The sequence below is a fragment of the Netta rufina genome (genome assembly GCF_964035555.1).
Source record: "Netta rufina genome assembly, chromosome: 4".
NCBI lineage: Eukaryota > Metazoa > Chordata > Aves > Anseriformes > Anatidae > Netta > Netta rufina.
The window spans coordinates 68,504,120-68,529,540 of record NC_140127.1 but is presented as its reverse complement, the minus strand read 5'-3'; the positions used below and the strand labels follow the sequence as shown (position 1 = coordinate 68,529,540).

At 35.4% G+C, this 25,421-nt stretch overlaps 1 protein-coding gene across 1 annotated transcript in view; it reads right to left on the bottom strand.

Annotated features, from left to right (window-relative positions):
• POLN (DNA polymerase nu) overlaps positions 1-25,421 on the bottom strand; it is a gene marked incomplete at both ends in the record, with an annotated part of 92,100 nt that overhangs the window by 3,108 nt on the left and 63,571 nt on the right. The window contains 4 exons of the mRNA XM_084285764.1: positions 7,375-7,442; positions 18,298-18,376; positions 21,649-21,759; positions 24,738-24,869. Coding sequence (XP_084141890.1) covers positions 7,375-7,442; positions 18,298-18,376; positions 21,649-21,759; positions 24,738-24,869 — 390 coding nt within the window. The remainder of the gene's footprint in view (positions 1-7,374; positions 7,443-18,297; positions 18,377-21,648; positions 21,760-24,737; positions 24,870-25,421) is intronic.

The window sequence follows — 25,421 nt, the reverse complement described above, 5'->3', positions numbered from 1 at the left end:
TAAAAAGGAGGTAACTTTTGGCTAGTGAAAGTGAAAAGGGAATGCCGGGGAGTCCCAGTCAGAAAGTTATTGAGCAAGCTCCATTGCTTTGACGTGATGGCTGCCCACATAATATATGTCATCATGTGCCTCCCAGAACTGAGAAATAACAGAGCATGCAATATGTGGTGATAACTACTAGGCTGAAACCCACATGATTGCTTAGAAGGATTCTTTGAAGTTCTCCCTTGATGCACATCACGGTTCTCGTGCAGCTGAGGTTAGACGTAAAGAAGCAACGAGAACTCCAAGAAGCAGCATATGGTGGTTGCTCTGGCTGCTGTCGAAACCTTTTCTAATGATGCCAGCACTGAAGAGCAGTATGTGATGTTTTGTGTCACATCTGTGACACTGAGGATGGCTTGGTAATAATGAGGAGGATAACTAGCATCTGCCTGAACAGAAATGGAGTGCTTCTCTGTTCTGTGCTGGCTCACTCAGACTTGGGTGCTAATGAGCTGTCGTAAGGTTTTCCACAAAGTCCAAATTATGCAGTAACTCAAAAGATCAGTGGCTGAAGTGCCAAGGCTGGGGAAAATGAGACATATGTTGACACATGTTGACACCTATAGAGTTGCTTCATGTTGGATTTGAGGTAGTTTATGGTCCGGCATGGGACACAGCATCATTTTTGGAGAGCAGAAACAAACATGACAATCATAACTTGTGAAAGCATAGGGAAGTTTTGGTCTAAATAATTATCCACTTAAAATTCATTCCAAGTCAAGACGCCTATCAGTACAGCACTGTTGGACTGCCTCCATCTTGAGAAGCCCAGTCTGAATTTAAACAAAACAAGCTGCCAACTCCAGGAGATCAGCAATGCAGCAAACATCAGGGCACTGTGACCAGGCAGTGTGCCTTCAGAAGGCTAAATGGATTGCCAGGCAGTCCTCGGGTAAACAGTTTATCATCGGTAAGTCATGGCTATGACAGAACAAAGCTTTTGTGAGAGCACAGCTTCTGGATTCCGCTCTTACAGAATCACTCGGCTCTGTAGTGTTCCACCAAAGCACTTATGTACAATCTAAGGGCACACTCAACTCTGTGCAACTTGTTTTTTTTTGAGCTGTTAGATAAATAAACAGCAACAGACCATCAAGGCAACGGGAGGAACAGCCCTTTTAGATGAAAAGAGCTCCAATGGACTCTCCTTCCAAAAGAGGGAGCATGAGTCAGCAGCGTTGATTCATGGGCTGAAAGATGTGATAAAAGATGTGATGTCTTATAAAAGGTGCCGCACACATATGCACTGGATTAGAACAGTTTTTGCCCTTATGCTCTAGACCTCCGAATTTGGCTAGTTCTCTCCCATATAACTGTTATTCCCCAAAGGGGGTTCATATTGGCCCCGATGGTTGCAACACCTTTCTCTGCTGGTTCATACACTTTTTGTTTTAGAGCATCTGGCATGACCAGAATTCTGTTGCATCCTTAACTATTTTTAATTTTAAAAAGCATGGATTAATGTGGCCACACCAACATCAGCAAACCTAATGGTTCCTCATTCACTTTGATAACCCATTAGCCACCTCCCTTGGATTTGTTCCATTTTCTTCCTATTTTTTTATTTCTGTGTCAGTTCAGCTCCTTGTTCTATTTCTTATGTCACAGTGACTTCTCTGTCTCTTCCCAGAGTTTAGTGGGTGGCATGGTAAAACCATTCATTTCAAACAATCTCAAGTGGTTTTGACTGCATTTCAGCCTTTTGAAATCATACCTTTGAAAGTTTCCAAAAGATTTGCCTATACCGATTTTACAGCAGATTTTGAATTAATAAATATAAAATGATAACTGAAATGTCAAGAAAAAGCAGCTGTATTACCATTCCTGTTCAACAGTCTGCTAAGACAGTAAACAGTGAATAAGGAAGCATTTACATTAATGTCTGGTTTTGCACAAAAATAAATAGGTAAACTGACTGAATACATTGAGGCTGGAAATTAAAAGTTCTAGATTTCAGAAAGAGGAAATTCTGGAACAGTCTCCCAGTGGGAGTAATTTTTCATATGGAGATGATCATTTATAAAAGAGACCATATGGTGTGGTGATATGTAATCACAGGAGAGATCCCCTTTAGTCCTATGTACATAATGTCTGATTCTCCCTCTGCACTCTCAGATCTCCTGAAAAACTCTCCTCTCTGAGTGCTCAAAATAAAGTATCCAAGCATATACAATTATATTATATATACACAATTGTCTCATATACTTTACAGAATAAAAACACAATGTTTAAATAGATCTGTCTCTACCATCCCTAATTTTTTGTCTCTTTTTAAAGATTTACATTGGAAGCTTTCAGAGGAATGATTATTTATGTTCTGTCAAGTACCTAGAATATCTAGGGCACATTAATTATTAATTTTAAAATGTTCCTTTGCAGTCAGCCATATACTGCAGAGGCATCTGTTAAATGCTGTTCTCCCAGCCTTTGCAACTTCTCTCTCAAACCCCATAGTCAGCAGTTATGGGATTTGTTGGTTACGCTCATTCTGGAAGGTTTTGTAAGTATGTCATTTTAAAATATTATATATATTTCTTATTTACTCCCCCGATATTAATGACAGCAAAGCAAAGACATCACAGAGCTAAAATTGTAATACATAATCAGATTTTTCCTGATACTGGCCTGAATAAATGTGCTTATTGAAAGAGTTGTGAATAGGAGCAAAGAAAAGGCATGCGTGCCTGCTGTGGAACAAAAGCTTGTTTGTCCCTATCCAAGTGAAGACATTTTTCAAGCTCATTCACCTATGAAATTATGACTCCAGAAGCAAGTCAAAGCTGGCCAGACATATGATCTATGGAATAGGGATTCTTACAAATTAAGGGCTATCTAGAGGCATTTTAAGCATCAGTGTCTTTCCAGTTAGAAAAAGGCAGCTCGGAGAACACAAAATGTCTCTACCTTGTGATGACCAGTTCATTCTTTTGTCCTGTTACTTTAATCCCCTTTTGAACATGTGCACTTTTTTCATGCAGCTGCTTCAGTATTCATTAAGTGAGAAAATGTAGCAGAATAAAATGAAACTTCATGGACTTTGAGCCACAAATTTCTACTGACAGATTTTATTTTTTATAAATCTAAGATATTGTTCTTACATTACAACAACCTTAACTGATCTTAATCTTAAAACAAGTGGGCCTAGTTTAATTTAATTTTTTTCTTAGATTGGTCCTTTTGGTGTCCTTATGCTGCAAGTATTTCAGCTGAAATATACCCAGTAAAGTCTGAAAAAAAATATTTAAAACTGTATGCTTTACAGATATGAAATATAAGAAAGGATGCAGAGATGAATTTCTTTACTTGTATCAATAATGTGTAGTTATAAATGAGTTCTAAAAAAAAAAAAAAAAAAAAAAAAACAAACTTCAGAAATTACTCTAATTCATTGTGATATTGAGCAGTACAACATGAAGTACTGGAATACATATATTTCCATAAAAATATGAAAAATACATTACTTCAAGTAGCAAGTGGCTTTCATTTAATTATACTTCTCACTAATGGATGCAATTAAGCAAGTATAGTAACAAGGAACATTCCACAGTGACAAAGTTTACCTTTCAAGTCCAACAGGTATATATGGAATATATATCAGAAGCCAGATCTTACAGTTGTATCTATGGGTATCCCTGTACCGTAAAAAAAATAAAATTTACATTTCTCTGCCCCCAGGTGTATTTCCCCTTTCAGCAGTCATGTATTCAGAATAGTCTAAGGGCAAATAGGCATTTCTAACTGAGTGTGGAGACATAGTCTCAGAAATGGGCAGTCTCCCACAAAAGGAAAAATTGGGTTCTGCAATTCCTGAACACTTTCCTGGAGTCCCTGTGAAGGCTCACAGTTTGATTTGAGCACCGTCTGTCTACCTGATTACACAGATTTCAGAACTCCGAGATGCTGAGCCCTCTCAGATCCAAGAGCCCAGTTTTTGCCATTCCCAAAATACCATCTCTCTTTCTGCTTCCTGGGTTGCTTGAAAGCTCAGGATGTGAGGAAGCCAGACAGGCAAGCTGGCTAGAAACCAGGCAGATTATTGATGGTAAAACCGACAATCTTCTGTCAAAACCAAACCAATCGCTGCCAAATGTTTTGATTTGATCTTTTCAGGCACCCTCCAATAGAAAATGAAGATTTTTAAAAAAGCTCTTTTGCTGTCCTTTTCTTGCCCTATTTAGGGAATTTAGAGAATTGAGTCAAAGAATATGCCACATTTTTGTTGAAAATTAGACAAATCAGAGTAGCATGTGCTTTATTGTATTTCAATGCATGCCAAAGATTGGACACTCAAAGCTTCATTATAAAAAGAGAATGTTTTGCCTTGCCCTGTCAGAGTGAACAGTATGCATACTACGAAACTGTGGGTGCCAGAGTCTGTTTGAGGAAAGTATCCCCCCAACATACAGGTAAAAGCTAAAAAGTAATCAGGATCATGAATGCAGATACTCTGAATACTAGGCCAGTGCTTTCTTGGATCACACAGAACGCAGGAGAACAAAACAGCACTGAACTGTGGTCAATTAAAGCCATCACACCCTGCTCTTTAGCTTTAAGTCCATGCCTTTACCTTTACCAAGCTTGGTAATTGCACAACTGAGATTTCTCTCTAGATCATTAAGGTGGGATCTGCAAGTCAGCAGGTTCTGTAATTTAAAGCTTCTGAATGGACAAAAAGCTCAATTAGATATGGAAAGATGAAGCTGACAGCTAAAAATTAACAGCAAATAAAAATAAGGGTACGGACTTTACAGAGAGAGAGAACTTTGAGTAATGGGATGAAAATCATTTCTGGACTTGGAAAGCACTGAAGTGAATGAGAAGCCCACGTCCTTCTGACACTCCTCTTTAAACTCATACTAAATTTGTTACCTCAGTTAACAGCTCCTGAAATAACTGGAAAAGATTAGAAAAAGTCTTCCTATTTAGTTTCATCCGAAAGGAATCTGGGTCACCAGCTCTCAGACTGCTCCGTGATGTGAACCCAAACTGTTCACATCGTGGACTGGGGACAATAGGGAGCTTTACTCATACTTCTGGCTGCAAGTTACATGCTAGTTGAGATGTACTCTTCCTCTGCCTATCCGGGTCATGCAAAACCCTCATTAATGACACCGAAGCCAGCTTCGGTCACTTTTAAGAGCACTATTAGTTCTTTTAGCAGCAGCAGAACTAATTACTGCTTAAAAGAAGGCAGCGTTCAATGTCTCAGGTTGGTCTTCAGTGTTCAGGACAAGACATTTTATCACTCTTCTGTTCTGAGGTATGTTGAGTATACCTGAGAATTACTGTATTGCAGAATTTTCTTTTTCTCTTTGCCTTTTAGGGTAAAGTAGAAACAAACTTAAAAACCAATCTTCAATCAGTAGAATGAAACAAACTTCCACATTGAATTCTGAAGGCTTGGCAGCCTGTGTTAAGAACGAGGGTGATTTCCAAGGTATCTCAGACCTCCAGACTGCATAGCACAAGTTGTTTAAATATAGCAGAGCAGTCAAGGATTTGACAGCTGGGATCTGCTACATACAGAGAAGGGTATTAATGATGACCAGTGATTCCCAACCTTTGACTTCCACCAAGGTTCAAATTCAGCAGCAGCCAGCACCTCTCACAGATGAAACCACCCTCAGTCAACTAGCTAGTGTTATCTCGCATCTTTGAGGAATGGCACGTACTAGCTTCTGAGGAGTTTCTACCCATACAGCAGAACTCTATTAAGGAGAATAAAAATACAACACTGTTTTCAAAAGATTAATAATTTCTGAAGTAAAACATTCTCCTGGTCATTTCATTCTTTTTGAAGTTTCTTATATGGAAAAGTATTGATTTTGCTGAATTTACTACAAATTCACACTAATAACTGGACATGGACACGCTGTCCACCTGGACACGGTGCTGGGTCATGTTCAGACAGCTGTCAACCAGCACCTCCAAGTCTTTCTGCTGGGCAACTTTCCAGACACTCCTCCCCAAGCCTATACTGCTGCATGGGGTTGTCACAACCCAACTGCAGGACTCAACACTTACCCTACTTAAAGTCATGCAATTGGACTCAACCCATCCATGTAGCTTATCCAGATCCATCTGCAAAGCCTTCTTTCATGCAGAACAAGAGTCCCACCTAACTTGATATCAGCCACAGACTTATTGAGAGTGCACTTGATCCCTTCATCCAGATCACTGATTAAAACGTTAAACAAAAATGATCCCAATGTTGGTGTAAAATACAAAAATGAAAATCATTCTATGCTGTTTTACTGATCCCATTCAATGTACTATACTTCCAAACTCTGAAACTACAGCACTTTTAGACATTGGCCTTTTTGGAGTAGATACTGCAACCTCTGGTAAATTGAACAGTGTTTGTTGTTTTTGTTTGTTTGTTTTTAAATTTAAACAAAGATCTGAACACCTGTATTCAAAGGTCAAATGTTAATATATGAAAATAAAGCATTATAATTCCCCCAATATATTGAACTTAAATATTTCCCAGATTCTTTGTTTTGATTAGATGGTAGCTTAATGTTCTCATTATGAACCAATACTCACAAGAGGAATGTATGATGAAATGAGACAGATGGCAAATTGTACCAATTAAATGAATGCAACACAGGAAGTTGAAATTGTTATTTAGATACTTAGGTTATAATGCAATATATTTCTTATACTGGTTAGTTTAAAATAGTCATGACCTTATGATAATTGTTTTAGCCAAAAATATTTTTCACCTTCAAACTTGACCAAAGTTTCTGAATTAATATTTGGTACCTATAGTAATGACTCCACTACTTACTGGAGAAGAGACCCAACAGCCCCATATGTGCCCTCATTTTCTAGCTAAATTTGTACCAGATGCAGAGAAAAACTCTAGCTTAGGAAATAATGTCTGGAAGTAAGCCAGATGAGAGGATTAAACTGTAGGCAGGAACTTTTACTAACCCTTAACCTTGAAAGTTCCACCATAAAGTTCTCTTCAAATAAAAGAGCCGTAAATTAACTTAGAAATTACTGTACCTTACATTCTTACATTAAGATTTCATACCTCTTTATGTAACAGGCCCCAGTGATAAGTATTTCGGAAGTTACTTCCGAAGACAATTTTTTCAGACTGATTTATTTCCTTCTACAATCCTTGAAACCGCAGGGAAAGTATTATTGTTTACTTTTATGATTATATGCTATATTAATTCTTGTCGTCTAAGCAATAGATGATCTTTGAAGGTCCCTTCCAACTGAACTATTCTATTCTATTCTAGTCTAGTCTAGTCTAAAGATACCTCAAGTTATTGTGGAAACAGAGAGACAGGGAAAAGAGAAAAAGATTACACTTACCTGAAAATTCCTGAATTTGAGAATCTTCTACTTCAAACAACAACTCATCATGAATCTGAGCAATTAACCTGAAAAAATTCAGACTTTAGATAACATACACATGAAATTTCTAATAGTGCTTTCAACTCATACCATCAACTAATTTTCAGGTGCACAACGGATACACTAAAGTGAATATAAGCATCTTAAGAAAGTTAAAAAATCATTAATGGAGTTAAAAGGACTGCTGTTCCACATAGGCTGAAAAAATAAAGGCCATGGTCTTAAACCAAAACTGTGCTTGCTAACTTGTAAATGCCATTCAGGGATTTGGTGATGTGACAAGGTATTACTTAAAACTAACGGAAATTGCAGAAAATTGCAAGAAATAAGACAGGGCTTGTTTTGTTAATATAGCTTGTTTTTCTCAAGCTGAGTTGGAATAAAAGTGCAAGTTAAGTCAATAGCAAGAATACTTGGCTCACTGGTATACCAACAGTAACTCTTAGTATAGTGTTGGCCAGTGACTTGAATCCTTTCCAGGAAATAATCCTTTCATGTAAATGCAAAATAAGACTCCTCATGCTGTAAACAGGCTGAAGAACAAAAATGTAGGCATAAATACACAATCTGATCTGTAGCCTCTGCTATTAGTTGTCTTCATAAGAACAGAGTGTACAACTGAAAGTAACATCTTAAAATCCATGCAACTACATGTACCTGAGATCTTAAGTTTTGTTTTTCTCATTGTCTGTATTAGCTCTATACTGATCGATCTCTTGCATATGTATTGTGTCTTAATTGTTTAGTGCTTACGGGAATAGCACCCTAAATTGTTGGTTTGGGTGTAAAAATATGATCACAGTGGAAAAAAGAAATGTTTTTAATTGAATCATGTCCAAGGCAGAGTAGACATAATCTAGCACATAAAATCTTTGAGTGCAGTTCTCACATAGAAAGGAAAACTAGTATGTGTCTGATTAGACTGTATTCCTACTAGGTTTATTTTATTACTTATTTAACTGTTACAGCTGAGAGTCTAAGCCATGAAACTGTAACGCCCATCTCTGAATTTCTTTGCAATTCATATATAAAATTTAAATTAAATATGCCCACTGTGGACTTTTTTTTTCTTCTTTAATACCTAGCAGTTATTAATTCTGTAGAAATGGCTGAAACATCAACATGGTTACTACTTATAACTTTCACAGCTTTCAGGAAAATAGCCTAAGATAGTTTCACACTGCCTTAAATTATAATGTGACATTGACTAACAGTGTGGTGAGCTCTAATAATAGATCTTAAATTATTAGTCACTTACACCACAGTCAGAAGTAGAGTGAAACAGATTAACATATTTCTAATAGGAAATGGGGACACAGGATACAAAAAGAAATAGATGAAAAGACCAGGATCATCTACAGCAAGAGAATACAATTACATGAAAAGTTCTAATTTCCAATGCAAGTAAATTAATTAAAGCAAGAGATTCCTCATAATCATTAAAGTGACATGCAAAAAGACATAAATCAGACAGAACTGTGGACATTAAAACCTCTGAATATACTGTGAGTCAATTGAATAAGTGAAAATAATTGCATTGATTAAACCAGTGCGATAAAAAATGTGATAGACTGGTTATTATTTGTATCAGAGTAGTGTCTCATGACTTCAATCAGAATTAGAGCCCCATTCTCTGAATATGTAGTAAAGAACTATCCTTTCTTTGATGAATTTACAATATAAATCAAATATTTTATCATCAATTTATCAGGATCTAGTAACAGGGGAAGAAGTGGATTTTCTAAAGCACTCAGCATTAGATCAACAGGTCACCTCAATTCCATGCTAGAAGTAAAGCTGAGCTGAGGAAGAGCAGGGTTGGACCAGAGATTAGTGTTTCCTTCAGTGAGTCAGAAAATCTATGGGAGCAATGTGAATTCATCCCAAATTTTCTGTCTGGACAGCACAATAGACTTGACCCAACTCTACTTGTTTATCTGCTGAAAGCAGCACAGCTAGTGTCGCTTGATTCTCCATCAGAGCTAAAAGACCCTATTTCTTAGTGCTTCTCATCCTCAGTTATTGACTTGGTTACACTGCCCACAGCTATCTCAGTAACTGCACAAAGCTGCAGAATTACATCTACCCAGTCTTAATTATCTAGTGCTGCATCCGAGGTTCAGGGCAATATTCTGTCTGCTAAACTAGAACCGAACTAGAAGTCAGAATCGCTGGTCTCTTTCTAGCTTTGTTACTCTCCTGCTAAGCAATGCACATTCATTTAAAAAATAGAGATGGTGTCTATCTCAGATGTGTGATCTAACAAATAAGTATTTCTAACATTGAAATTTTAATTAATGCTAAACATGATTTCCCAGCTTGATGCCGAGAAATGGACTAGTATCAACTATTTCCTTCTTAATTTTCATCATACAATTTTTTGATGTTCTCTTTATCTTGTCCCTCTCACATCAACATCACAGGTTATCCTTTGGGAGGTTTATATAGTACAAGGCCATTTGTATTTTTTCTTTTTTGTTAAAGTAGTGAAATTCTCATGTATTACACAGTTCCACAGAACAAAGCACTCAATTTGACATCAATACAGGTGAATAAAAATCAAAGTAATTTTTATGTTTAAAATGCATAGCTTTTACCATTCCAGTGTGTGTACACACCTGTTGCACAACTTAAATGAAAAAGTTTGAAAAAAATACGCACTTTTGTATAATAGCTTAACTGAGTGATCACCACTTTGACGGAATATTGAAATAGCAAACTCCTCCCATTATTGCCTGCTAAAAAGTACGGTAAACTGAATTAGAGACTGCAAGCCAAGCAGAGGGTAGCATTTTTATCATTCTGCAGATGACAAGGATGCCTTTGATTTACAAGTTAATATTTTCTCAATTATTTTCACAGTATTCACAATATGCTTAGTACACATCCTTCCTGAAATCATGCTGTACTACAGAATTTTAGCAAGAAAATATTTTTAATTCTCTTCTACATTCTTCCAGTTTCCCATGAAGCAACAGACACTAAACTCAGATCTTCAGTGTATCCACCCAGTCATCATTACTGTATCATAATCATATAATTGACCCAATATATGACAAAACAAATTAAACCATCATCAAAATATTTTTTTTCATAATGTTCTACTGATGAGACCATATTGCCTCCCTACGGTTTAATTTTTCATAGTACCAAGCCAGTTTGTTTTCTATTATAAGAACAAATAAGGGCTTTGTTTGTTATTTTAAGGCAATATATTCCAGATCTGGACATCTCTGACCAAAAGTACAGAACTGCAAGCTTTTCCATGACTACTTCTAATGTGTTGCCTAAAAATAAGTACACTATTGAACTGACTTCATCAAAACAGCTATTACCTTATTGGTAAGCAATTGTATTTCTTTACCATTAAAGGAAACAACATTTTCTCTAAACTGCAAATGAGACTTCTGTGGTGTGACACACTGCAGATGCTATTGTAGGAATATAGGAATATCATGTTGAAAATGCCAGTGGTAGGACAAGAGAAAAACAAAACAAATAAACAAAAACAAAACAAACAAACAAACAAACCCTCTTCCTAGTAGTTTTTCTCAGAAGCTTTTTTTTTTTTTTTTTTTTTTTTTTAAACAGTTATGTGCAGTGTTTCAGGCCATTACAGTGTGCCAAGAGATGCTCCAACTACTTAATTCATGCTCATCCTATAGCCAAGGGACAAAAGCACTTACTTGTTTTGAGCTGACTTCTTGAAAATCTCATCCCCATGTATTGACTTTGTGGGACTACCACCCCCTAAAACAGCTACCTACATCGGATACCTGAAGTCAGACAAGGAGAATAGCCCTCTGTACATTTTTCTGATACATTTTTGTATTATGAGAAAAATCTTTATTGCTGTTAACAACATTTCCAGGACATAATTTGGTCTAGTTTTCCAGATGGGTCTAAATGAAGATAATAGAAAAAATAAAGTATCAATGAATTCCTACAACCAAATTGTAGGTTAATTTACTCCATAATTTGGAAGCAGACAATCTGGACCCATCACATAGCAGTTCCAGACCACTTAAAACCCACCTCAATTAAGACAGCTGTCTCTATTTCCATCCCCCTCCAGAGCCCTGAACACTCCCATGGGAGGCCTCACTAATTGCTGGCAGTGTGAAGGAGGAGAATGAGACAGACTACACCACAGGTGTAAGGCGCTGAGTAGTGGCTTAAAATATATCTTAGAGGAGCTCAAATATTACATTGATGTGGCTGGCTTAAGTGTTTGAATAAAAAATAAATTAAAATGAGGTTTGAAATTGGGTAGGTGGGAAAGCCTTAAGAGGGTCCAATTTTCATGCATAATAAGGAATTAAGGGCACTTTATTATGACTAAGAACAGGGCTGAGGAGCCCAGCAGGGTTAATTTTTTTAAATAATTATTTAATGTTTATTTACTTAAAATAGTTTAAGATCTACCTGTGTCCTGGTGCTTAAAGTTTCCTACAAGTTAGCTCTACATCTTCAGGAAAACATATGTCATGGCACCATCAGGTAGACTGATCTTGAGCTAGAATATTTCAGTGTAAAATTTCCATTAAAAATTACACATTTTATATCTAATTTGAAGGCATGTTGGCAATTAAATCATAACTGGAGAACAGGTTTCCTAAAACCAAAGGATTCTCTTTGAAGAACATGCAAAAAATATTCTTTATTTGAAATCCATCATAGCTCTTGTGTCAAAGTAAAAATTTAGCTAAATTTTTACAAATTTCTGTAAATCATTACTTAAGAACATAAAAAAGTTAATAATTAAGCTTTTATACAGCTAGAGTTAAAAAATGTAAAAATGTTAAAAGTTACTTAAAGCACGCTGCTTCAGAAAAGGAGTTAATGATCACTTAGCAGCACAACACACATTAAGACATTCCTTAAAAGAATCAGTCCTTTTCTAGTCGCATAGTTTTCTTATAAAAGCACTGTCCCTGAGCATTAAACTTCATATGATTTTCTGATACAGCAGTATCAGCTTTTATTAACAGAGATTTTTTTTTTGTCATCCTATGTTGTCCCCTTTTTTATAAATTATCATCCAACTAATGAAATTGCCTTTCCATTTTGAATGTGAAATTCCTAAATGCATAATGGGAGCCTATAGAATTGCTCTGCATGACAGTACATGGTTAAAAACTTCATATACAAAGCTGTATATATATGTGTATATATATATATATATATATATATGTATATATATATGTATATACAATAAGTTAAAAAAAATCAGAAGAGCACAGAAGATGTTAAGTGGTTAGAAAAAATAATAAAAAGACAAAGATATTTTTAAATCAGATAAATGGGAAAATATGAAAAATGTAAATATAATATCAAATAGAAAGCAATTCATATTTATTTGTATTTATAATATATATAATTCATATCTATTAAATTCAATTTTTATTAAAAAAATATTAGTTTACAAGGCATTTAATTAAACACCTTGCCAGAAAATGCCAGAGTGCCTGCTCAGGTGACAAACACCTTCATGGCTTTCAAGAATATTTAGAATTCCTGACATACAATTACTCTGAGGAAAGACTTAAATCTCCTGTTTCAGAACCTAGACTCATCCCCACCATAGCAGCAAGATGAGAATTTGCAGACAGACAGCCTATCCCTACTAAAAATCTTACACCTTCCTCCTGAAGCATCTGCTACTGGCCACACTCAGTGATAATGGACCAGATGGAAGTTGGATCCAATTCTCTTAGAAATCTCTATGTTCCCTACAGTAAAAACGTATTATTTTTTTCCCTGAAACTACAAATACTACTTGTTATTTAATTGCTGCACAGTTTCCCCACAAAAGTACATGGATTCAAGCTCAAAGAATGCTTATTAAATTGTCATGTAAGTAAGGAACAAAGTTAATTTTGTAACATTTTGTAGATTTTTCAAGTTTCTTTTGAAGCTCCATCAATAAGGATTTCTAATGCAGTAGTATAAGAGCTATAACTTAAAATATATCATGCCTGCATAGGTGTTACCTGAATTGACTTTACAGTACTTCTTTTGGTGTTCTCCTAATGAAGACCAAGACACGTTGATATTCTAGCATTTTAACTACAAAAATTCAGCTAACTTGTGAAATTTGTTTTCTCAGCAGCAACATCATGAAGAGCAGGAAGCTGAGCAGATGGTTAATTAAAGAGAATAGAATTTTCACATGTAACCAAAGTGTTTTAAAACATACCAGTCTAAAGGTGACCTACAAAAAGCTTTTATAAACTAGAAGTATTTAATTGTGTTGAATGACCCACATAAAGGAACACTTCAGTGCCTGCTACATCATGTATGTCCTTTTTGGCTGTGATATTTAAGCATATTAAATATATTGAGCTCTTCCTATAAAGAAGACTTGTTTTGGTTTACTCTGTATGAAGTGTTCAGGTAACAGTTCACCATCTTGTGGATACATGCAAAATACTTCTGTGAACGTTGAGGAAAGCAATGATTTTGCTAGGTCACAGCACACCTAGAAAGTATCATTTGGCAACTTGGGAAGCAAAGAGTTACATACTGGATGGGGACAGCAGCTACAGAGAGCTCCCACTAATTTCTGGAACAGCCATATGATCTAGGATGTTTCCTTCAGCTGAAACTGAAGCATATGTCTGTGAAACAAAAATCTTACTCTCCTCTCAAGCAGAATCAAAAGCTTTTATCTTTTCCTTGTGATTCTGTTTCTCCACTATTAGTCAAAGGATGACACTCTTGCAAGAGTTAATACTTCAGAGCAGATCTGTGACCATATATTGGGAATAATGGGGGAGAGAACAAGCATTTACTTGAAAATCCTGGATAACAGCTACAGAAAGAACATGAGTAAGAACAGTTCTTTAATTCCTTTAGAAACAGATAGGGGGACGTAAAATGTATGCCCAGAACTAACGAAAACCATCCTACACATAGCAGCAGCACCAACCAGTTCACTGAATGCCTTTGAAGCTCTGATATGATCAAGAAGTCATTTTTACCAGTATGCCTTTTTGAGGAAATGTAACTCAGGGAATTTCCTGAGGAAATGTAACCAGTTAATAAAGTACTAGTGCCTGAATTCCTGTGCACCTTATAAAATGTGTCAAACCTCTTGTGTGTAACTAAAACTGGAGCCATTTCCAGTAAGTGAATCATTTGTGATTTACCACGATTTGTACCAGAAAACAAACAAACAAAACAAAAAGAAAACAAAAACAAAAACAAAACAAAAAAAAGCAGGTCATGTAATACAGAACTTGTTCCTGGGATAGTTTGGGTTCTCTCTTACTAATTTAGCATTTGGGACCAAGAGGTTTGTGTCTTTCCCTCTTATTGACAAGGCTCCTACTTTTCAAATCATTCACTTATACCTGGCCTGGTGCTGAACCTGTCTCTTTAACCAGGCTCTGGACATGCTGAGAAGTAAAGCTGCTTGCTTGTGGCACAGATCCAGTGCTGTAGGAACAATAAATTGGGAAGAAAGCAGAATTGCTGGATTCGAGCCAAATTACTCAATAGTTCTGTAGACGTGTTAAATTTAATTTGCATGTTGTTAGGATATTATCATCTTTAATGGCTAAAAGCTTTCTGAGAAGTCCATACAGTGCCAGATAGACTTTGGGTAATATCAGTCTATCTTCGGCTTACCGAGTGATAATTTTTACAAAAATTGGTGCAGGCAGCAGTTCTTCCTTAAGTTGCCAGCACTGTTCTTCCACGCCAAGTTTCCATGTATCTGCCACTGTAATGATGTTTTAAACATTGAAAATAAGTACGATTGTCAATCAGAGCTCACTGAGTACTCTCATACATTCCACAAATCTTTCTTTAAGCTGCTACTACGTGCCTTGATCTGACTTCAGAAGTTTCTTTGTTATCATCTGCCTGCAGGAAACATTCTGTGGAAGTTCTGTGAATTGCATCAGACAGGTAAAAGCTGGCACTTGAATAATTTATGTCAGCAGCATATTTTCAGTAAGCAACTTGGCCATCAGCTGCAGACCAGCATCTTAACAAAGATCTAGGTAATATGGAAACAGTCTGAAGAAATAATTCTGATTATTCATCAGTACCACACAAAATGCATACATTAACACCGACGCTTGCAGTTAACCCATACTAATACCAGTTTTTTATCATAGCAATTGCATTTAATGCTTCTTTTCCCCATTTCTGTACAATTATTTCCAGAAACTTTTTTTTTTTTTTTTTTTTTTAATTATCAGCAGCATAAATTGCTAGGCTGGCATTTGAATTAAAAGGTGGACAAAGAAAAAGAGAAAAATGAGACTGCCAGTTGTCAGAGCAGCCACTGATCAGTCACAGTGGAGCATCCTGCTCCTTCACGAGGGCCTCACCGATTCACCTTCTTGAAAGTATAACTTGATTACCTTTCTCTGATTGTCAAACATGATTTTTTATGTGCAAACAATATCTGAAGATGTAATGATACTAGGCATACTAAAATGAAGCTATATACTGTTGAGTCAGAGCTTGCTCACATCAGAACAGTTTACAATATATGGAATACAATGCTGTTGATGGAGACTGTAAACATAACCATAAACTAACATTAAAAACTGCAAGACCTTGTCTAGAGTGCAATTTTATTATTATTATTATTTCTAAATTAGGGAAGACAAAATGTCAAGCATTAGCCACTATTTGGCAATGCCTTATAGGATATACTGTATCCCAGTGTAAATAAAGCATATATAAATGACATTTCTCTTTGATATGTTGTTCAAAGCAAAAACCCTGATTCTAAAATTAGAAATTCTAATAGGGAAAAAAAAATACTTGCAAGGGGGTAAGATTGAAGAAAAGATAGTAGTGCTCTATCTTTGGAATTAATACGATCCCATGTGATGATAATAGGACACTGATTATATTTATCATTTTGGAAGAGCTACTGTGCATTCCTACTGTTACAACAACAGCACCACTTCCTTTTAACAATGTTTTTCAAAGTGCTTTACAAAGGATGTTAGGATCATTATCTTGACTTTACTGACAAGAAAATCAAGAAACAGACCACTGAAAAAATAACTAGCTGAAAGTCACCTGACAGACAAGTGACTGAGTGGAAACACAAATTTTCAAGTTCCAGTAGCATATTCTACTGACAAGACTGCAGTGATGCTTTCAAATGCCCGAGCCACCTTCTAACCAGGTGAGTGATCACAGAATTTACAAAGGCACTGACTGTGCTTTTCTGACAAGCCTGGCTGAGTACCTACTAAATATTACAGCAAGAAGCCATTCATAACTATTAAAAGGTTCTCCTTTAGCAAAGCCATCCAGTTGTTAGTGGCTGGCAGGAGTTCAAAATTCCAGTTAAAAGCCATCTGTCTCTTTTAATTGACTTTACAGTCTTGGTCTTTCCCAGCTGTGGTACTTAAGATAGGAATAAGAAGCACAGACAGCAATTCTTCTATTATGTCTGGTCTAGCACTTCCCCAACACTTTCACACCACAAGGAAATCTTGTAAAAGTTCAGTACTCCCCCATGTCTGTTGCCTCCTTAGCTTTCTGATGACTCTACGTGCTTAAAAGAAAGAGTTTTGAGAGAGGAATACTCAAGTAAAATTTTCTATTGAGAGAACAAACATCCACAAGCTCTACCAGACAGGGAATTAATCACAAAAAAATTTTGGCTTTCTCAGAATTACAACAGCTAGTTAGTTATTGAACCTGAACATCTGTGTTAGGTAGAGACTGAGGAAGGGAATATGTTTTTGCCCTCTCACCACCTCTACTTGCCTCCTCCAATAAAGACTGTTGGCCAACTGTCACAGAAGACAGCTGTTCTGTGGCTAATTTGAAAGTTACACCTGCTAAAGACATTTTCAACCAGACCACAGCTGCCAGATTCAGGCCTCTTCATACAACTCAGGCAGCAGGAAGAGTTACAATAAGCACAGAGAATCTGTCCGCAAATTAACAACACAATATATTATAGTACGTCATCCAAAATTTAACACATAAAGGTATCGTTGTCTGCCTGTATGGAGTATCTCTGCCAAAGAACAATCTTCCATTTCAGATTTAGAGTAGATGGAGATTTATTATTTGTTTTGGTAATTGTTCAGTGGCTTTTTTCTCATAAGGTTGCAAGAACACTGAAGAGCATTACTCAGAACAAGGGTTGTTTTTTTATGGTTAGTTGTTGGTTTTATTTGTTTGTTTGTTGTTTTTCTTTTGCCTTTGGAGTGACTCTATCTTTGAATCCGACACATACAATTTACATTTTTAATTAGAAATTACATTTTGGAACAGTACATCGATCAAATCAGACAGCACTGCTGTGCGTACATGAAACCCACACATAAACACACACTATTTATAGTCTCAGTATATAATCTATAGTTTATCTTACATAACTGTATACACTAGAGCTATGAACAAGCGCAGATACTAAATAACCCCTTTTTCTTTTTTTTTTTTTTTTTAAGAAAAGGAAAGCCATCTACACACAAATTAAAAAATCCTCATTTATTATTTTTTGAGCACTGGTTTCCTGATTCTTGTGTGTTTTTTTTTTTTTTTTTTCCCCAGCCCATTGAATGTTCAATTGCCATTGTACAATACACTCAAAATACAGGAAGGATATGATCAGTGGGGTCGATTTCAAAGATGCGGAATTACCACTGAAGAACTACCACTGAACTAGATCTGACTGAGCTTAAACGGCCCCGAGGCACTTCATCGCCTTGAGATAGATTTACAGATTCAGGCAGTTAAGCAGAAAGATATAACTCTGAACGTATGAAACCATAGCACAAGTTCTTGCTTGTTTCAAAAGCATACACAATATTTCTGCAGCTGTTTAAAATGCCAGAAACCCATTCAACTATTTTTGTTTTAAAATCACTTTTGCAGTCATTCATTACTAACCTGGCTGTTAAAGTTGGAGAAGTGACAACAGAGGTAAAAATCTCAACCATAGCCATTTTACAAAGATCAGCTGCAGATCCTATGAAACAAAGTGGCCTGGTTTTAATGTAAAGCATGCAAAATGAAAAAGTTATCCTTAGAACTATGGCATGGGAACGAAACACATCTGAAGGTTATGAATTACAAGAATTTTCAAAACTAACAGATTCAGTTAACGTAGTATGTAAAACAGATCAAAAGATTAATAAAAAAATAATAGTTGCATGCTAATTAAAACAGAAAATAATAATATTAAAATATATGCTAACTAAGGGTGAATTTAACACTCATGGACATGAGTTGAGAACTTCTTTCTATATAAAAAAAAAATTATATTTCTATATAAAAAAAAAAGAGTCTGAAATCATCTAACTAAATAAATTTTAATTGGATTTAAAATTTACCTATAAATCAATTAAAATTTAATGTCATAAAAGATTAGAACATTGTTTCAGGGACACATTTTCATTTGGTAACTTAATTTATGCTTTTTCATATCTCCATGGGTTTGTAATGTATATTCATTACATTACAGTGTTAAGAGCAGTGGTGCATAAACAGTGTCATGTTATATAATGGATTCTGCATTTCTAGGGATCAAGAAACGGAATGATACCCCAGGCCTGCAGTTTAGTGAAAGGGTCTGTTTTGAACCATGCAACAGGGTTTTAATGCATTTTTATATAAAGAATTATCAGATGAAATACAGAAACAGTCCTTTAACTAAGGACTGGAAACAGTAAGTCTCCTTTCTCCATTAGATATCCTAAATGTACCAAACCATATGCATGCTTTTTTTTGCACCCCCTAACTCAGTGAATCTTGAATTCTTTCTTCCAAATTGTCCAAGTTCCAAAGGTAAAGACTAGCAAGGTTAGGCAAATTGCACGGGTACTCTCCTGGTACCTAAGTGAGTATCTAAGAGATTGAGGAGATCATTATCTCTCAATGACCCAAGAGGGGAAAGACTTCACCTCTTCTTTATTCATGGCTTTCTGTGACAAACTGCCTCCTCTGAGTCCCATACTGAGACTCCACCTTGATGACTTTGCCACAGTTGTGTAATAGTTTAACTGCTATAGAACATCTTAGGAAAAGTATTTTGATTAAATTTTTCTGACCAGTTCTGTAGTCCTTTTTGAAAATATCCCTTGATGTTAAAACAATAAAATAAAATAATAGACTAGATACTTGTGGATATAGTCCCATTATTTCAGTGTATTTGGAACTTGCCAACAGCAAGATCCCAGAGTGAAATTCTTCCAAATAAATGTGATGGTTTCTGTGATAAATATCTTAATAAAATACATGTTTTTCTCTATTCAGCCAGCTAGATCTGAAACATAACTGATGAATAATATGCTGTACGTTGGTAAAGACTATTGTACTGGAATCTTCAATAAGAGAAAAAACACTAAGAATGAACTGTGGCAAATATCATCGTAGTAAGTTGAAGTTGTAACTCTGTATGAGAGTATGTTCCTCTCAATATTGTGACGCAAATGTCTTCTGCTATCAGTTTCTGCTACTGTATGCAAAATGCAAACTGCTTACATTAATTAATTATTATATATAAATATAAAACATGTTATATGCAGTTTACTACGCTAACAATGTAAAAAAATGTTTTAGCATAATTTTGGAAGTTTTTACAGTCTTTAAATACTATCTCACAGCTGAAATGCTGCAATTAAAAATTATTCTAGTCTAGAAGGAAATTCTAAATAATGTTTAGGAATACAGAATATGTTAAAGTTTTTTATATGTGTTTCACCTTATCTTCCAATATTACATATTTTGAATAATTGACACAGTATTTTTCATCAGATTTGTCTTCCAGAATGATTTGAGCTAACAATGAAATATGTTAATCTTCTTCGTGCATGTCTTGATACATACAAGTGAGAATTTTGTAGACAGCCCTGTGGCAGCTTTGCCTCAGCTCCAGGCTCTTTGGACAGATGGACACAAGAAAGTGCTGCTCAGAGGGCCGTGTAGCTTTATTAATGCTACGCTGTACACTCAGCAGGACTTGCTCTATTAGCTCAAGCACTGTGCCTTCAGCTCGAGAGGGCTGCCGGCCAATTGGATGGAAACCCAGGTAAGCTGAACACAAGTCTCCAGAGAAGATTGTGTGGGCATTCCCATATTTACAAAGGCGCAAGCCTTTGCTGCAGATTTTATGAGGATGTATTAAAATCCTGCATTTGAGAGCCTAATACAGCAAGACAGCTATCACTTGAACAAAAATTTTACTCACGCAACAGGGCATTAGAATTCTAGATCTATGCATGTTCTTGCAGAGGTTGTACTTAAATTCAGTTACTAATTATAAGGAGTGTCAAACACGACATAATTACTTAAGTCATTTTTAAAATGAAACATTAACGTGAATAATATTTGGAGAGGAAGAAAGAAAAATCAAATGATCCTTTCAAAAGGAAAATTCAAATCATTCTATAAAAAGCACACCCTCACCATATTTAGAAAGCAGTTTTTACTTGCCTGTAAATAGTACATGTCCAATATAACTTAACGAAAACCCTGTCTGCATCTTCCAGTTAAAGAAATAATACTTCCAAAGGATTGTTTGGTAGGAGGGATTTCTGCTCTGGACTGCCAGCTCAGTTTTTTTTCTTTAGGTAGCTAAATTCTTTACAATACTGGGCCCCACACAACTTAAACTGAGTATGTTAATACATCATTAACTAATAGTTGAGCATTTTTATGCTGCTTTTTACATTTTCCAACATGGCAAATTTCCCATGTTGTTCTGTGAAAAAATGCCTTTATTCTCACCCTTCATAGAATTATTTTCAAATGAACTTTACAAAGAATGATTTGGATTTCAAAACAATAATATATGTTCTTGTAATACTGTATATTTCTTAAACTAAAGCTATCTAACAAAATAAAAGCTAGAAATTGCAAGCAGCAAAATCACATAAAACCTTTTGGTGTAACAAACTATCAAAGAAACCAGAAAGGAAAATGTTATAAGACAACAATACATCTGAAGCCCTGAAATATATATTATCTCCATACATAATTTGTATCTATTCCTATATTTAACTACCACAGAGAACTTGACTGTATTAGAACATTGTGTTTTGTGATACTGTTTACTCTCTATTTCCAAGGAAGCTAGAATACTTAAACTTCTCTTTTATAACAAAACTCATGCCCCTCAGTAGTAGCCTACTAAATAATTCATTCTTTGGAGATTATCAGAGCTGTCTGCTAGAGTTAAATGTAGATAGGTAAGTAAATAAGTAGGTACGTAGGTGTTTTGTTTTTTGTTTTTTTTTTTACCTTGAACAACAAAATTGACAGCCTGCCTCTCTGCTTGAGTGCGTAGTTTATAATCCTGTGCATTGATATTAACCAGTGGTCTTTTACGCCCCATAATGGAAACCACATAACCTGGTAGGATTTAAGTAGAAATCCGTATTAGAGCAATTAAACTTCAAACATTCTTTTTGAAGATAATACAGATTTTTGGAATTATGCACTGTTTGAGACAATTCAGTATTTTTCCTTCTGAAAATAGTCATAGCTTATTGTATTGTTGGTCTCAGAATTATTTTACTCAGAGAATTGGTACATGTTATACAAGAAAAAAATGTGTTCATTAAAGCTGTATTTCATTAGGAATGTCTGCTGATATACTGATAGAAGAGCAAACTCTCTCTGTGGGAGATGAAACTATAAATACCTAGCAGAATTAGCTATCTATTAGCAGCCATAATTAGAGCTTTCCATGAAATAAATAGATTACATGGGAATAGCAAAAATATAAAAAAAATAAAATCAATTTGTGCAGCAATTAAATCATTAATGAATCTTTCCCAGAATTACCAAATAGTTTTTGGGGAAAAAAAAGTTATTTTTTTTTTCCTAAATACAATAGTTTCATGTCCCTTCTACAGTCAAACTTCTTTAACTCTCATTTGTTTTTGTTATCATTAAACGAAACACATGAAAACAGAGATAAATATTTATTTTAGGCCTGACGATGTTGTATTTTGCCAAAATAGCTGCTAGCACTTGTGAGAAGCTGAGAGATGAAGAGAGATCCAATGATCCTCTTGTCCATATAGCACATATAAAGCCTTATCTTAGCTTTTATTCCTCGCCCCCCCACCCAAAAAAAAAAAAAAAAAAAAAAAGTACAACAAGTGAAAAATTAAGTAAGAAAAGTGAAGCCACCCGTGTTAAAAATACATCTTCATACAATCTTTTCTTCTGAGTACCTTGACTTGATGAGTCATCACTAGATACCATGGAAGTTCAGACTGAACGCAGAGTTTCATCTTGTCTGACGTATCTCAGATATGCAAGCAGAGTAAGAAAACCTCTCCAAACACAAAGGTCTGACTTTACCGTGGACAGCACACACCCAGTACTAAGCACAGGGAATGAAGATTCGGGTCACGAGTGGTGTTTCCCAGGGGTTGGTGTTGGGACCCATCCTCTTTAATATCTGTAATGATTTGGATGAGGTAATTGAGTGCACCCTCAGTAAGTTTGCAGATGACACCATGGTGGGGGGAAGTGTCAATCTGCTGGAGGGTAGGAAGGCCCTGCAGAGGGACCTGGGCAGGATGGGTCAATGGGCAGAGGCCAATGAGATGAGGTTCAACGTGGCTAAGTGCTGGGTCCTCCACTAGATGATCCCGGAGGTATTTTCCAACCTTAATGATTCTAAGATGGTTCTGCTGAATTCCTGTTCTGCTGAATTTCCAGAAGTGCTGACACTAAAAGTACAATTTTTGGAACAAGGAACTGAACTATCTGGAGGTTGGGATATTCTCTGGTGAATCACTGTTCTCAATTTAACTAAGATTTTCCTTGAAGAACAGGAAGAAGATGGAATTCTTCGAGCATTGGACTCTCAATGAAAAATAGATTTACTGTAATAACCCTACTCCTAAATGGCGTGCATCAGACATTCATAACATGTAAATAACATTAGGTGGGCAGATGCTATTAACCTCTGAACTGCAGATAAGTAAAAAGATTTATAATGAGCTCTGTAGGTTAGAAGTTTCTTTCTGGTGAGAATCTGAGGTGGATTAATAAGAAAAATGTTAAACAATGTTTATCTGCTGCAATTTTTTTGAGCTTGTACAACTGAAAAAGGTTATAGTTCTACCATTAATAGTTAAAACAATGTTTGAAAGTTGGGAGTGAATGGAGGAGTCAGTACTATTTAGACAAGTATGTGCCGAGTTTTAATGACAATCAAGGTTATTAGTTATGACACACTTGTCCACTAAACACGCAAAACATCATTTTACACACAATTTTGGTTACAGAAACTTGTTTACTTAAAAGAGAAGAAAGTTATGTTATTTTAAATAGATCAAAGCAATATGTAATAAACTGGTAATATTTTACTGGTTATATTATGTTGGGCTTAATTAAAGTGAAGCTACCGAAAACCTATTTTTTCTTTAGGAATATTAGTGAATAAAGAAATGTAATTTCATGACACAAAGACAGTTCGTTCTTCCAGTAGGCTTTTAAGCTCTACAAAGTAGAGAAAATGAATACCAACATTTTCATGACCAGAAAGTCAGAATCAGTTATATGGTTCTATCATGACACTCACCTGTTCAACGATGGGTAATAATAAATTGCAAATTTACTGTTTATTTCTACAAAATATCTTAGTACAGTATGCTGTACTAGGAAACAAAATAAATTAATTCTGACAGTTCTACTAATAATTCTACTAATAATTCTGCTATTTTTCTTCTAAAGTAAATATTTCAAGCAGCTATACTTTCTCCAAATTACTGCACTCTTAGGATTCACTAAATATCAATGAATATATAGACTAACAACAAATCTGATGCAAGAAGAGTTTGCAGCTGCTGTCTCCAAGAATTACTCTGCGCACATCTGTCATAACATATACCACCTGAATTTCAATAATATAAATTCTGACTGATGAAAAAAAAAAAAAAAAAAAAGTGTTAAAAATTGTCTCTGTAAATTTTTTTGTTTCTTTGATTGTTTTTGTCTAAATGCCTGAACTTCTATGGTCCAGCAGCCATATGGCATATTTATTAAGTGAAAGATTCCTTATGGTTTATTTGTGTTGGAATACGTTATACGTTAAAATGATGCAGTGTAACTTTATGTTAAATAGAGTTCACTCTGTGAACAAGCATCTTAATCTTTTAGCATCTTTCTGAGATAAGTCAGACATATTTAACCAGTTTGTCTTAGGGTTGAAAGAGAAAAACCTGATTCACCAGGAAATGATATTCTATATTTTCTCCTGTATATTCACCTGTAACTATCTGACTTTTGGTTGAGCTGAATCTCTGTCTACATCATTGTAATACAGTGCTGATCAATAAATAAAAGTATGCGTGTGGGCTTTGGATTACCTTTTGTTCGGCATTGTTCAATGGTTTTCTTTGTAAATTCATGTACTTTCTTGTATTTTTGCATAAAACTCTCTATAAAGTGACTGGCTTGAAGAGGAGTAATTCCCAGGCATTCAGCAAGACGTTCTTTACCTGGTGCATAGAAAAGCAGAACAGAAATCCACTACACACTGTTACATTCACAATTAGTGGAATTAGTAAAGGTACATATCTCTATGAAAGAGAATGGATCTGATATACTATAGTAATATTTAAACAATGCAAATGTTTAACTTTGAGCTTGAATGTTTCACTGAAGTTAGTGGATTAAGAATACCCTTAATAAGAAGTATATAAAAAGTACATAATTAGGAAATTCCTAGTTATAATTTATACCTATATTGCAGTTGACATCTATTTTGTTCACATAACTTCTGTTGAAGTATCATCAACACTAGGTAAGTGTTGAAATGTGCAAAATTTTGAGGAGCAGATAAAGAACTTGAAAACAATTTTAAATAAATATAAATGTGAATGAAGATCTAAAAAAAAGGGATGGAGATGCAGCTGGTTTAGTTTAGCTAGAAGTTTTGGATATGGTGTACAGATCACGGAAAAAAATAATGGCTGAAGCAATCAGACCAAGTGGCTTGATTTGAAAATGATAGTTAGGAGTGTGAGTCCCACATATTTCAGAGTCTTAGG